Consider the following 14,295-nt stretch of genomic DNA (forward strand, 5'->3'; position numbering starts at 1 on the left):
ACACACCAGGGTCTGCCAGGACAGGGCAGTCCCCCAAGGCTTCCACAGGGACCCAAGGCCACCAGGTGCCACACGAGGCTGCCTCTCTCCATCTGTGTCCCCACCATGGGTCCAGCCCCTGGCTTTTGCCAGACGGGCCACACAGCTGCGGGAGCCTGCTTGGGCCGAGGGTGGGGGAGGGACAGATTCCTGGGGCTGGTGCATCTCAGAAAAGGGGTTCAGTCTCCCTTGAGAGGCAATGCCCCCAGGCACCCCGTGCCAAGCTCCATGGGCCATGGGGACTTAGCGGGATACATAAGTCAGGGGATGTGAAGCATGGGAATGTCTGGGAGCAGGTCTCAGGAGTCAGGGTTCAGAGATGAGAATTCAGATGGTCCCCCTCTGGAGCCCCAGCGACCCCCTTCTTCCCACCCTGACCCAGATGACAGGCATCGTTGTTCCTTGGCCCCATGGACCCCTTGAGGCAGTCCCCCTCACCCAGTTCGTCACGGGCCTCCAGCCCAAGGACCCTCTCCTGCGAGAGGCTTGGTTATGTGGGCATCGAGGCTGTGCTAGACCAACTCAAGATCAAGGCCATGAAGATGGGGTTTGAGTTCAACATCATGGTGGTGGGTGAGTGAGGGGTCGGGGCTCACAGGAGGACTGAGCCACGGACACCACCCTGTGGGCCTGGGCGTGTCATCTCTCGGAGCCTCAGTCTCCCCATCTGTAAAGTGGTCCTGACAGGTGTACCTCAAAGGGATGTGGTAGGTAGAGAAGTAGGAAATGCTGAGTCATGAAAAGACAAAAATCACCCAAGAAGCCCTGACTAAAGCCAATCAGAACATGCAAAGAGGAGGCTGTGTGTGGCAGGAAGTGGGGGCACCCAGACTTAGATGCTGGTCCCAGGATTTTAATGCCCACCAGTGTGTGACCTGGGCCCCTGACCCCTCGCTGCCTCAGTTTCCTCATGGGGTTTAGCATAGTGCCTGCCATCTAGGAGGCTCCCCATGGGTCAGCTGACCTGGAATTGCATTTTTATACATGCAAAATTTGGTCGGTCAAAAGCTACACTTCTCTGACTTCCCTGGTGGCCCAGTGGTTAAGACTCCAAGCTCCCAATGCAAGGGGCCCACGTTCCATTCCTGGTTGGGGAACTAAGATCCCAATTGCCACACAGTGCAGCCAAAAAAGTAAATCAATATTTTTTTTAAAAAAAGACATCAGTTAAAAAAAGAAAACTACACTTCTCACAAAATAAACTGGATGCAATGGAACACGAAATGTCAGATATATAGCACCAACTAAGCGTATTATTCTAAGGAGGGGGCACCCAATAGAAATGTCATGAGAGTCACATCCATAATTTTAAATTTCCTAGTAGCTTCCTTTAAAAAAAGAGAAACGAGAGAGATTGATTTTAATCATCTTTTTTACTTAACCCAATACGTTCCAAAAATACTATCATCTTGACATATAATACATAGAAAACATTATCCACGAGATTGTTTGCATTCTTGTTATCATATCAAGTTTGCAAAATATGGTTTATTCCTGTACACTGACAGTGCATCTTGGTACAGATTGGCGCGTGACCGTATTGCCGGTAACAATAGCCAAGGGTGGCTCCCACTCTGAATATCGAAGCCCAAAGGGCAATTTCAGCTGTAGATACAAACGTGCATCCTGCCCTGTGATGTAGGATGTTTCCTACTGCAGGACAAGGTCTGTGGAATTGAGAAGCCAGCACAGCAGGGAGAATGGACCATCTACAAGTACAGACAGCACGGAGATTGTCGTTTTTCAGTCACTCAGTCATGTTGGACTCTTTGCGACCCTACGGACTGCAGGACGCCTCGCTTCCCTGTCCTTCACTACCTCCCAGAGTTTGCTCACACTCGTGTCCATTGAGTCGGTGCTGCCATCCAACCATGTCATCCTCTGTCATTCCCTTCTCCTCCCGCCCTCAATCTTTCCCAGCATCAGGGTCTTTTCCAACAAGCTGGCTCTTTGCATCAGGTGGCCAAAGTATTGGAGCTTCAGCATCAGTCCTTCCAATGAATAGTCAGGGAATATTCAGCATGAGGGAATCTCACCAAGAGAAGCCAGAGACGAAAGAGCACGTGCTGTGTGATTCCCAAGTAGAGGGTGGGTGGGCAGAGCTGCTCCTTGATGGTGCAAGTCAGGAGAGTGGCTGTTAACAAAGATGTGACTGGAGTGGTCTTGGGTAGAACCACGTGTTCTGTCTCTTCACCTGGTGCTGCATCTGTCAGTTGTTTCATTTGTAAAAAGGCACTGACCTGCGCATCCGCAGAGGAATGGATAAACACAGTGTGGTCTACCCATCAGGTGGAGTATTACTCAGCCATGAAAAAGTATGAGGTCATGGTGCATGCTACAGTGTGGATGATGCTGAGTGGGAGCAACCAGATACAAAAGGACAAGTATTGCATGATCCCACTTCTATGAAGCATCCAGGGAATTCCCTGCAGGGCCTGTGGTTAGGACTCTGCGGTTTCAGTGACGAGGGCCTGGGTTCGAGCCCTTGTTAGGGAAATAATATCCCACAAGCTGCACAGCATGTCCACAAGAAAAAGGGAAAAAAAGAAGTATGTACACAATAGGCAAATCCATGAATGGAAAGCAGATTAGTGATTGGGGAGCGTGTGGCTAATGAATGTAGAGTTTTTGTTGGGTTGATGAAAATGTTTTGGTGCTAGAGAGAGATGGCGTTTGAACAGCACTGTGAATGCACTCAATGCCCCTGAACTGTACACTTTCAGTGGTTAATGTTAATTCTTATTATATGTGTAAAATAATTTTTACACATTCATATTTTATATAATCTTATATTTTATTTAAAAATAATGTTTTAATTTATTTCTGCCTCAATAAAAAATGGGGAAGGCATTGAGCTGGAGACTGGATAATACATGCTTTTCTGTGTTTATGTTATACTTAAAAAATGGTTGACTTTCTGAAAGAGTTTATTTGAGAGTTTCAGAAACATGCCTAGCTCTTCTGCCATTGTTGCTGCCCTGTGGTTACTCGCAGGACAGAGCGGGCTGGGAAAGTCCACCATGGTGAACACGCTCTTCAAGTCCAAGATATGGAAGTCCACGATGCCGGGTCTGAGGGTGCCCATGCCCCAGACGCTGCAGCTGCACTCTGTGACTCATGGTGAGTGAGCCCCCGTCACCCCACCCCCACCCTACCCACCCAGGCCCACTCTTCCTCTCCACTCTTCCCCACAGTCATCGAGGAGAATGGTGTGAAGCTTAAGCTGACCGTGACCGACACACCTGGCTTTGGGGACCAAATCAACAATGACAAGTGGTAAGTCCTCAGGGGAGGAAGGGAGGGCCAAGCCCTGGCTGCCCCTGCCCCTGCCCCTCCAGTCTCCAGGAAACATCAGGCCTGGAGCCACCTGGATGTGGCAACTTTGAGGCTCAGTTTATTCACCTGTACAATGGGTGTGTGCAGCCCTCCTCCCAGGATCATAGGGAGTCAAGTATGTAAAGGTCTTAGCTTGCTCTTAGCTTGCTGATGAAGGCATCGCTGATGAGTATGGCAAGGCAATAGAAGCCCACACTCCAGAATCAGGACCCCTGGGTTAAACTACTTGCCGGGTGTACAACCTGGGCCAGGCTGCAGATGCTCTCTGAGCCTCGGCTTCCTTTTTTGTAACTTGGGGATGACGACATCCCCTGTCCAGAGTTGTTTTAGGCTCTCAAGGAGATGAAACACACTCAAAGAAGCACCTGGGTGAGGCCTGGGATTCTTCATCCATAGACACCTGGCCTCCACCCCTTCCCCAAGGGACCCCGCTAACCTACACAGCTCTTTTGCTTGAATTAGAAAAAGGCAGTAGCATCCTTCACAGACAGGAGCCTGCATGGGATTCATCCCTACATAGCCTCATGGCGGGTTGCCTTTGTGCAGTGCGCAAACTGCACATCTGTACAGGGAAGCCCTGCAAGGGCAGAACACCCAGAGGACCTGGGGGGTGGTGGTGGGCACTCCCGGCAAGTTTCTGAGGCTGGGCCATCTCCCGCCCCAGCTGGGACCCCATCCTGGGCTACATCAATGAGCAGTACGAGCGGTACCTGCAAGAGGAGATCCTCATCACCCGCCAGCGACACATCCCTGACACGCGAGTGCACTGCTGCATATACTTTGTGCCACCCACTGGGCACTGGTGAGGTGGCTGAGCCGGCGGGCGGAGGAGGAAGGGACCCTGGCATGGGCTGTGGGCTGGCACCCGCTCATCGTGCCCTCACCACCATCGCTGCCCCACCTGAGCAGCCTGAGGCCCCTGGATCTTGAGTTCCTGCAGCGGCTCTGCCGGGCTGTGAACGTGGTGCCCGTGATAGCCCGGGCTGACAGCCTGACCATTGAGGAGCGAGAGGCCTTCAGGCACAGGGTGATCTGGGCACCTGGGAATGAGTTTGGGGTCGGTGGGGGTGTGGAGGGGGCAGAGTTCACCTTAGAGTGGGCTGAGGTCACCTGTGTGTGGTCCGCAGATCCAGGATGACCTGAAGACTCACAGCATCGAGGTGTACCCTCAGAAGTCCTTTGACGAGGACGTCAATGACAAGATCCTCAACAACAAGATCCGGGTAGGAGGCCATCTGAGGTGGGGAGGCTGGTGGGACTGTGTCTGGGTGATGCACTGTCCATTCATTCTTTTTTTTTTTTTTTTGTACTTTACAATATTGTGTTGGTTTTGACAAATATCGAAATGAATCCACCACAGGTATACATGTGTTTCCCATCCTGAACCCTCCTCCCTCCTCCCTCCCCATACCATCTGTCTGGGTCGTCCCAGTGCACCAGCCCCAAGCATCCAGTATCATGCATTGAACCTGGACTAGCGACTCGTTCCCTATATGATATTATACGTATTTCAATGCCATTCTCCCAAATCATCCCACCCTCTCCCTCTCCCCATTCATTCTTTCCATCTGAAGATTTGTCTCTCTGCAACTTGGGGAAAGGTCATAGATTTCTGGCAGACACAAATCTCCACTCGCAAACAAGGTGAGCAAGAAATTGGTCATATCAGCAACACCCAGAATGGAAGAAAATGTGCTCAAATGATATATTTGATAAGGGACGTGTATCTTGAATATAAAAAGAACTGTTACAGATCAACACTAAAAGACAGGTGGGACTTCCCTGGTGGTTCAGTGGTTGAGAATCTGCCTTGCAATGCAGGGGACATGGGTTCGATCCCTGGTCTGGGAAGATTCCACATGCCCCACCCCACCCCTGGGGCGACTAAGCCCATGCACCACAAGTACTGGGCCCATGCTCTAGAGCCCATGAGTCACAGACGTTGAGCCCATGAGCCACAACCACTGAAGCCTGCATGTCCCAGAGCCTGTGCTCTGCAACAAGAGAAGCCACAGCAATCAGAAGCCCGTGCACCACAACAAGAGAGTAGCCCCTGCTCGTCCCAACTAGAGAAAGCTGGCACCAAGCAACAAAGACCCAGGCAACAAAGACCCAGGGCAAAAATAAGTTACCCAAAAAAAGAACTCTGACAAGCCAACAATAAAAGACAAATAGCTCAATTTAAAAATGGACAAGGAGCTTCCCTGGTGGCTCAGGGGTAAAGAATCTGCCTACCAGTGCAGGAGACTCGGGTTCAATCCCTGGTCTGGGAAGATCCCACATACCACGGAGCAAGCCCATGTGCCACAACTACCGAGTCTTCACTTAGAGCCCGGGAGCCGCAACTACAGAGCCCAAGTACCACAATTACCGAAGCCTGCTGACCCTAGAGCCTGTGTGCCACAAGAGAAGTCAAAATGGACAGAGACCTCCCCCACCATCCATTGGTTAAGACTCATGCTTCCGGTGCAGGGGGCGTGGGTTCAACCCCTGGTCAGGGAACTAAGATCCCACAAGGCATGGCAAAAGAAAAAGATAATGACAAGTGCTAGTGAGGGTGTGGAGAGACCAGAACTTTCACACACTGCTTGTGGGAATGTCAGACGGTGCAGCCACTTCGGAAAATGGTCTGGCAGTTCTTCAAAGATTAAACACTGTTATGATATGGCCCAACAATTCCACTCTCAAAAGAAATGGAAATCTCATGGCATTTTAAGACCAAAAAGAAAAAAAATAAGTAAATGAAAACCTATTTTGGTATAAAAACTCATACACAAATGTTCACATAACAGAACATTTAGAATGATCTGTAACAAAAAGTGGAGACAATCTAAATGTCCATTAACCTGTGAATGGACAGACAAATGTGGTCTATCCATACAAGGGACTATTCCTCAGCCATCAAACGGAATAAAGTTCTGACAGATTCTACCATGTGGATAAACCTTGAAAACGTGATGTTAAAGTCAGACACAGATGCTATGTGTTATATGATTCTGTTACATGAAATGTCCAGGATGGGCAAATCTACAGAGATAGAAAATAGATTTGTGGGACTTGTACTGGCGAAGGATTCCAAATGGGTCACAGTCGCAGCCGCTCCCCACGGAGGGAGCGTAGGCGGTCCCGGTCCACATCCCGGGAAAGAGAATGCAGGCGCCAAGAAAGGTCCCGGTCCCAGGAGCAAGATCGGAGAAGCCGTTCCTGGTCCCCACACAGAAGTTGTTCCAGGTCCCCAAGACGACATAGATCCACATCTCCTTCCCCTTCTCGACTGAAAGAAAGAAGAGATGAGGAAAAGAAAGAAACAAAAAGCAACAAAAAGCAAAGAACGTCAGATAACTGAGGAAGACTTAGAGGGCAAAACAGAGGAAGAAATAGAAATGATGAAGTTAATGGGATTTGCCTCCTTTGACTCCACAAAAGGGAAAAAGGTGGATGGCTCTGTAAATGCCTATGCCATAAATGTATCTCAGAAGAGAAAGTATAGGCAGTACATGAACCGAAAAGGTGGATTCAGCAGACCTTTGGATTTCATTGCATGAGCTGAAATGTTGAAGAATGATGTTTTTTCCCTCATCTTGATCAGAACAATGGATTTTTGTATTTAATATGCATCAAAAACAAGATCAGAGTCCTTCCTCCTTGTAAAGTAAGAAAATTTTATTTATGATGTGTGTAGTTCACTTACCCAGCCTCAAAAAAAAAAAGAAGTTAAATATTACATTTTTTTCCTTTAGGAAATATCATTTGGGGCAGTCGTCAACCCCATTTTTTGGTCCTTATTCCTATGGAAACTGTATATGTTTTTTTCTTGGATGCTCTTTATGACTTTTTAAAATACATAAAAGTAATCTGGAAGTAAGTTTCTCAAATAAAGCAATAATTTCTAAAAAAAAAAAAAAAAAAGAAAGAAAATAGATTTGTGGTTTCCAGGGGCTGGGAGGTTTACAGTGAGATGGGGAGTGACTGCTAAAGGGTTCCGGCTTTCATTTGGGGTGAAGAAAGCGCCCTGGAGTTAGATTGTGGTGACGGTTGCACAATCTTGTGAGTATACTGAACTGAACCTCTAAAGGGAAGAATGTTATAGTGTGTAAATTATATCTCAATAAAGTTATAGAAAGAAAGAGAGAGAGAGAGAAAAGGATGGAAGGAAGGAAATAACTCATATCTTCATTTTCCCTGAAGCAACTGAATTCCACGTCCAAGCCCCAGTCTCCCTGTCCTTGTGGTACATTCAAAGTCAGTCTGTCTTGTTCCTAAAAAGCACCTGGGTGAGGCCTGGGATTCTTCGTCCATAGACACCTGGCCTCCACTGCCTTCCCTAGGGACCCCGCTAACGTACACAGCACTTTTGCTCAGATTAGAAAAAAGCAGTAGCAGCCTCCACAGACAGGAACGTGCATGGGATTCAGCCCTATACAGCCTCGTGGAGGGTTGCCTTTGTGCAGTGCACAAAATGCACATCTGTACATGGAAGCCTTGCTTCCTGTCTGGCCCCCAGTTCCTCCACACAGTCTCTCTTTCCGCTCCCCACTGGAGCAGTGAACAGTATTTCCTGTGAAAGATCCAAAGAGCTTTGACCTTCTGCTTTCTGTCCCAAGGCCAGCAAAGACAGCAGCCTGGTCACAACTGGATTAGAGCTGGGGGAATAAAGAAAAGTTTTTCAAATTAACCTCTCAATAAATCATCCAGACATATAACATCTGTTGAGGGTCGAATACTGGCTGGTGCCTAATAAGTGTGCAACAGATAGCTATTTTTTTAATATTTATTTAATAACACTGGGTCTTAGATGCCTCACAGGAACTCCTAATTGGGGCATGTGGGATCTAATTCCCCAGCCAGGCATCAAATCCGGTCCCCTGCATTGAGAGCTCGGAATCTCAGCCCCTGGACCACCAGGGAAGTGCCCAACACATAGCTATTTGCCAGGGTCCAGCCCCAGTTGGATCCAGGGATTCCCTCGGGAGGACGGCATCAGCAACTGAGAGAAATAGAGAAAGAGATAGGAAAGAATTTTGCAGTTAAGAAGATAGAGGAGAGGAAAGAGGCTGATATTCCTTGGTTTACGCAGAAAGCCAATAAAGCCCCAGCACAGGACTTGCTCTGTTCACGGAGGCCGCAGGTGCCCTCTTGAATAGCTGAAGGTGCCCAGCCTTAGGCACCTTCTCGAGTGGGTCTTAGAAGCCCAGGCAGGAAAGTGAACGCAGAGGGCCCCTGCGCTCCAGGAAATCAGCCTGAAAAGGAAAAGGAAAGAGAAAGAACAACATGGGGAGACCAAGCTTGATGAGCATGGCCCACACTTTATTTTCCAAAGTAGTTTTTATACCTTAAGTTGTGCATAGAGGATAATGGGGTGGTTGGGTTGGGGGGCAGGTAGAGTCATGCAAGGTCAGCAGTCCTTGATCCTTATTGAAGCCAGGCTTTCTTTCTGCAAACATATCATATGCAAAAGCTTTAGGTGATTTACATCAACTTCTGGCCAGGAGGACTGTTAACATTTTATGACCCTTTCTTCAGAAAACTTACTTTTCTCTAAAGGTGATTATTCTAAAGTCAGGCACCACCCTCTGAAAGCATTAGATAAAGCTGCATTCCTATAGGGCAAAATCGTGGTGGGCTATAACAAGAAAAGAATTAACTCAAGGGTCCAAGGTTACAAACATTAAAGCTACTACTTACATTTCTATACCAACTATATTAATCAATACACTCCCAGGGACACAGTAGGTAAGGGGTATGGACACTTGGCAGCAAGCATTAGCTCAACAAAGAAATCCTCTACTAGTTCTAACAATTTTAACTCTCTGAGAAGCTCTGCATTGTTAGAATATCTTAAGCTTCCCGTGCCTCTCGTGGTTGGGAGGCTGTGAGCAATCACATGCGTAGCTGCAGGAGTCCGAACAAACCTGTCAGGCAAGCTAGAAAGTCTTCAGAGGGGTTTGAATTGAAACACTCCTATTATGCCCAGGAGACTTATTAACTAGAGTTTTAAGTTGATTTTCTTACAGAGAAAGGTGGTTGGGGATAACCCCCAGTTAATGTCAGAGGAGTTGGTAAAAGTCATAAAATAGTAAAACAGACAGATTCTGGTTTTGGGGTAGATGCTCGGGCAGGTCCAGGGAGCCTCTCGAGCCCTGACTCGCCTTGCCCATCAGGGCTCTCCTGCATGACCTTGTCACGGGTAGGAACTCCCGTGCTGGCTCCTGGCAGTTATTATTAGCATCAATTTATTCCCCATCACAGCCTAATTCTTAAAAATAAAAACAAACCCCCATGCTGCACTTGAAAGCCTAATCTCCACTTGTAGCCACGAATGGGCTTCCCTAGTAGCTCAGTTGGTAAAGAATCTACCTGCAATGCAGGAGACCCTGGTTCGATTCCTGGATTGGAAAGATCCACTGGAGAAGGGATAGGCTACCCACTCCAGTATTCTTGGGCTTCCCTTGTGGCTCAGCTGGTTAAGAATCCGCCCACAATATAGGAGACCTGAGTTTGATCCCTGGGTTGGGAAGATCCCCTGGAGAAGGGAAAGGCTACCCACTCCAGTATTCTGGCCTGGAGAATTCCATGGACTGTATAGTCCATGGGATTGCAAAGAGTCGGACATGACTGAGCGACTTTCACTTTCTAGCCATGAACAAGCAAGAAACTGGAATTTACAAAAGGGCTTAGCAAATCTTTTTTTTTTTTTTTTGGTGAAGGGCCAGACAATGGTATTTTAGACTTTGCTGCAATTACTCAGCTCTCCCAAAGTAGTATGAAAGCAAAATAGACAAGAGTAAATGAATGGCCAGGGCTGTATGCCCATGAATTTGACTGCTTTGGTCCAGGAGCCATAGGTTGCTAGCCCCTGGCTTACAGTGTTCTCTCTTTCAAATTTCTTTTATTGAAGTATCGTTTATTTACAGTGTTGTGTTAATTTCTGGCTTACAGTAAAATGATTCAGTTACATATATAATTTTCCATTATGGTTACAGGATATTGAATACAGTTCCCTGTGGTATACAGTAGGACCTTGTTTTTATCCATTCTATATATAATAGTTTGCATCTGCTAATCCAAACTCCCAACCCCCCCTCCCCGACCCTCCTTCCCCTTGGTAACCACAGCTCTGTGCTCCACGTCTGTGAGTCTGTTTCCTAGGTAGATTCATTTGTGTCATATTTTGGATTCCACATATAAGTAATATCACATGGTATTTGTCTTTCTCTTTCCGACTTACTTCATTTAGTATGATATGGCATTGCTTCATTCTTTTTATGCCTGAGTGATATTCCATTGTGCGTGTGTGTGTGTGTGTGTGTGTGTACACACCCCACATCGTCTTTATCCATTCATCTGTCAAAGGGTGTTATGCTGGTTCCATGTCTTGGCTATTGTAAACAGTGCTGTCATGAACATAGGGGTGTATGCATCCTCAAATTATAGTGCAAAATTGTCTCTTTTAGCCTTATAAAAATGGTTAAAGGTGATTGCTTTTCCTGTTTCACAGGTAAGAGATAGGACATGAATGGAATTGACATCACTAATGTACTCTGAGTAACGCTTGGTTTCCAAGACTTGTCCTGCTAAGCCTTTCATCATGCTAAGCCCTTCCCAAATATTCAGAGCCCTGCATCAGTGCTATCGAGTCTCCCATTTTACAGATGAGGAAACCGAAGCACCGATCAGAGTCTGTGCCCTCCGACTTCAGACATCTTGCTCCTCTTGCCACTTTCTGTCCCCACAAAGGGCAGAATCCTAAAGGTTCATACCTCTCTCTCCACGTCCCCAGTGGGGCCAACCCTCCCATCTTGTCTCCTCCCTGCAGGAGAGGATCCCCTTCGCTGTGGTTGGGGCTGACCGAGAGCACATGGTGAACGGGAGGTGTGTCCTGGGCCGGAAGACGAAGTGGGGCATCATTGAAGGTCAGTTCAGGGACCCTAGGGAGGGCTCAAGGGAGAACAGATTGAAAAGTGAGGCTCAGCCTCTTGCCCTTGCCATCCTTACACCCACCAGAGAGCCGGGTAGGGGTTTAAGCCCAGAGCTGGAAAACAGGCAGACCTGGGATCAATTTCCTTTGTGCTTCTGGGTGGCCCCGGGCAAGATACCCAACTCCCTGTTTCCTCACAATCAAATGGGTATCATGAAATCCTCAGTCTCACAGGGTGGGTGGAGGGGGAAGAACCACCACTTTGCATTGAAACCTGGCACCCAGGAGGCACCCTATTCATTCACCAGAATTTATTGTGGGCCTACTATGTGCCGGGCGCACTACGTGCAGTTCCTGAAGGGATACAGTGAAAGTGGGACCGACAAGGTCCTTGTGCCCACAGAGGTGGCCAGACAAGGACAGGTGGGGGTGCACAGAGAAGGAAACGTGTGGGGTCGGGGGGCACCTGAAGGAGCAGAGGGAAGTCCTGTGACTCAACAGCCGTCTATAGGAGCCACCTGTACCAAGGGCTGGGGACACAGCAATGAATGAATGAATGAATGGGAGGGGGGTTAACACAGGGAGAAATGTGGGGAGGGGCAAGCAGCGGCCGGGGGTGGGGGGTGCAGCATACAGCCCACACTCAGGGTTTGGTGCCGTGTCTTGCAGTGGAGAACATGGCCCACTGTGAGTTCCCCCTCCTGAGAGACCTGCTCATCCGGTGAGCCAGTGGGGGACCCGGGAGGCTGTGGGGGCCCCGGGGGATGCCCACAGCCCGCCCCACTGATCTGCTGCCCATCTCCCAGCTCCCACCTCCAAGACCTGAAGGACATCACCCACAATGTCCACTATGAGAACTACCGCATCATCAGACTGAAAGAAAGCCACGCACTGCCCCAAGGGCCTGGCTGGGTGAACCTGGCCCCCGCCCCACCCCCCGCCCCCACAGGCACCCGGGCCAGTCCAGGGCCTGCGAAGATGTGCCGGTGGGCCGAGGACAACTCAGACGAGGATTTCTAAATGAGTGCTGGGTGGCCCCGCCAACACGCAGCTGTGTACTTGAGCATGTATTAAAGGTGGACATTGCTTTTTATGAAAAGCTGTGCTTTGAAAACATGAGGCATTTTGTAAATGACTTCTTTGAGCTATCCTCCAATAAAAGTATGGTTCTTTCTAAAGTAATAGTGTGAGACCCCAGGCCCTCGGGAGTCTTGAAGACCTGCGAGGGCTTGTCTTGGACAACTGGCCCCCTCTTCTGCCCAGAACCGGGGTCAAGGTCCAGATCAGGCGCAGCCCTCGGTCACAATGCCTCCCTCCCACACAGGCATCATAAGATGTGACCTGGAGCAAGCTGCTTCCTCTGGTGGGCCTCAGTTTCCTCATCTACGAAATGGGGATGAGACTATCCCCACACTACAGTGCTGCTGTGCAGATAAAACGAAGTGACTCAGGGAATGTGGCTACCACCTAGGAGACACAGTTCTCAGAGGCGACGGGATAGCACATACCACCAGTCCAGGGAAGAGGCTGTGCCCCATAGGATGTGTGAGCACTTGCCAGGGCTCTCGGGATCCCTGCAAAGGAAATGGATCCCTGCAAAGGAAATGGACTTCACCAAAGTCCTCACGGTACACCTGAGCTCCCCCAGGGCCCGGGCAGGGGTGAGCACCAGAAAGTGACCCTGGGGAGCATCAGTGGTGTCCCAGCTCCTGGTCGAAGCACTCCTCATCACCGGGGCAATCTTTCTTGGGGTGGGGGGTAGGTATTCCAAGTGTTACTGAAAGAAGAGGTGTGTCCAGCAGCTCACCGCTCAAAAGCCAATACCAGCCAGGTGGATGGAAAGGAAAGTGTGCTGTATTTCAGATGCCAGTAACTGGGGCTGGGGGAGGGAGGATGTCTGTCCAAAGGCTGACTCTCCCCGCCCCACCCCCACCACTGGCCTCCAGTGGGACATGAGCTTTTCTAGACAGATGGACGGGGCTACATGCAGAACCAGCAGCCAGCTCTGACAGTCATCTTCAGATTGGTCACTGGTGGTCTGACCAGCGTCATCTTGGTTGTTTTAGGTAAGTTAGTCTTCAGTTTCAGGGTCCATTTGTTCCCATTTCTTTGAGGCCAATTTTCAGAATTGTGGCAGCTTCTGTGGTGGGTGCAGTCTGGTCATCATGTAGTTAACTTCTCCACCTGGTGTTTCAGTATCTCTAAGACAGCTTGGCAATCCACTCCAGTACTCTTGCCTGGAAAATCCCATGGACGGAGATGCCTGGTAGGCTACAGCCCACAGGGTCGCAAAGAGTTGGACCTGACTGAGTGACTTCACTTTTCAAGACAGCTCTCAGGATGTGGCTCAGAATATTATCTATAGCTCTTGAGAAAGAACGAACGGTCCTTGACTATTCTTAATGACTACATCATTATTATTTGGTCTCCTTTGACCATTTTCCTTTGTTTCTGCATTTCTCATTTCTCTGATTAAACTTGTTTTTTGACTAAAGTTTTCCACGGACAGAGGCGGGCAGAGGACATGGAGGGTAAGGACCACAGGATCCAGCTCCGTTTCACAGGGACAGTGGTCTTGTTCTCTGCTGACAACTTTCCCTCCAGTTCTGGAAGCTCTTGCCATGCCCACAGAGATGCTGCAGTGCATGCCTGGCATAGACTCAGTTGTGGGCCCAGTAACAGTAATGACTGTACACAGATTTCTTCTGCATTTCCTGACCTGTATCAGCTGGGTGAGGGCGGAGTGGGAGTGGGGCCTCAGCTGACACATCTCGGGATTCCCCAGGTCCAGCAAGTGTGAATGACATGTCCAGCTCTGCCCCTTTTTATTTTTTTTTTTTTTTCTGCCCCTTTTTAACTGAAGGACTTTGGGACTTTAGCAAGTCACCTGACAACCTAGATTCCACTTCCTCCTGCAGAAAACACGGACAGTACCCCCAACCTACTCTCCCAGGGTGTATGAAGACAAGCCTGCTCACAGATGCCTAGGTCCCATAAGGGCC

At 48.9% G+C, this 14,295-nt stretch overlaps 1 protein-coding gene, 1 long non-coding RNA gene and 1 pseudogene across 3 annotated transcripts in view; 2 read left to right on the forward strand and 1 right to left on the reverse strand.

Moving 5' to 3' along the window:
- On the forward strand, window positions 1–13,369 carry SEPT12 (septin 12). Of its 2 annotated transcripts, XM_027527296.1 has the most exons (10): window positions 1–65; window positions 422–612; window positions 3,034–3,159; window positions 3,234–3,315; window positions 4,040–4,177; window positions 4,285–4,402; window positions 4,503–4,598; window positions 11,192–11,288; window positions 11,963–12,014; window positions 12,100–12,467. In XM_027527296.1, exons 2-10 carry the CDS (start codon window positions 450–452, stop codon window positions 12,311–12,313), a joined length of 1,086 nt encoding a protein of 361 aa, XP_027383097.1. In that variant the 5' UTR covers window positions 1–65; window positions 422–449; the 3' UTR covers window positions 12,314–12,467. The 2 variants fall into 2 exon arrangements, with proteins under 2 accessions (XP_027383097.1, XP_027383098.1); XM_027527297.1 differs by lacking the exons at window positions 1–65; window positions 4,040–4,177 and having other exon boundaries at window positions 450–612; window positions 12,100–13,369.
- Window positions 6,436–7,271, forward strand: LOC113883514 (annotated as a pseudogene).
- Window positions 8,775–14,295, reverse strand: part of LOC113883516 — an 18,424-nt gene continuing 12,903 nt past the window's right edge. Inside the window, exons 2-3 of the long non-coding RNA XR_003508661.1 lie at window positions 11,136–11,313; window positions 8,775–8,809 (exon numbers count right to left, since the gene is read on the reverse strand). This is a non-coding gene — a long non-coding RNA (uncharacterized LOC113883516). The remainder of the gene's footprint in view (window positions 8,810–11,135; window positions 11,314–14,295) is intronic.

Source organism: Bos indicus x Bos taurus, chromosome 25, assembly GCF_003369695.1.
Source record: "Bos indicus x Bos taurus breed Angus x Brahman F1 hybrid chromosome 25, Bos_hybrid_MaternalHap_v2.0, whole genome shotgun sequence".
Classification (NCBI taxonomy): domain Eukaryota; kingdom Metazoa; phylum Chordata; class Mammalia; order Artiodactyla; family Bovidae; genus Bos; species Bos indicus x Bos taurus.

What these genes read in the sequence shown, in the direction of transcription:
- SEPT12 (XM_027527296.1), top strand. Translation starts at nt 450, where the DNA reads ATGGACCCCTTGAGGCAGTCCCCCTCACCCAGTTCGTCACGGGCCTCC. An exon ending in GTTCAACATCATGGTGGTGG is followed by an intron (nt 613 to 3,033) that starts GTGAGTGAGGGG and finishes GGTTACTCGCAG; the next exon opens with GACAGAGCGGGCTGGGAAAG. An exon ending in GTGCCACCCACTGGGCACTG is followed by an intron (nt 4,178 to 4,284) that starts GTGAGGTGGCTG and finishes CCACCTGAGCAG; the next exon opens with CCTGAGGCCCCTGGATCTTG.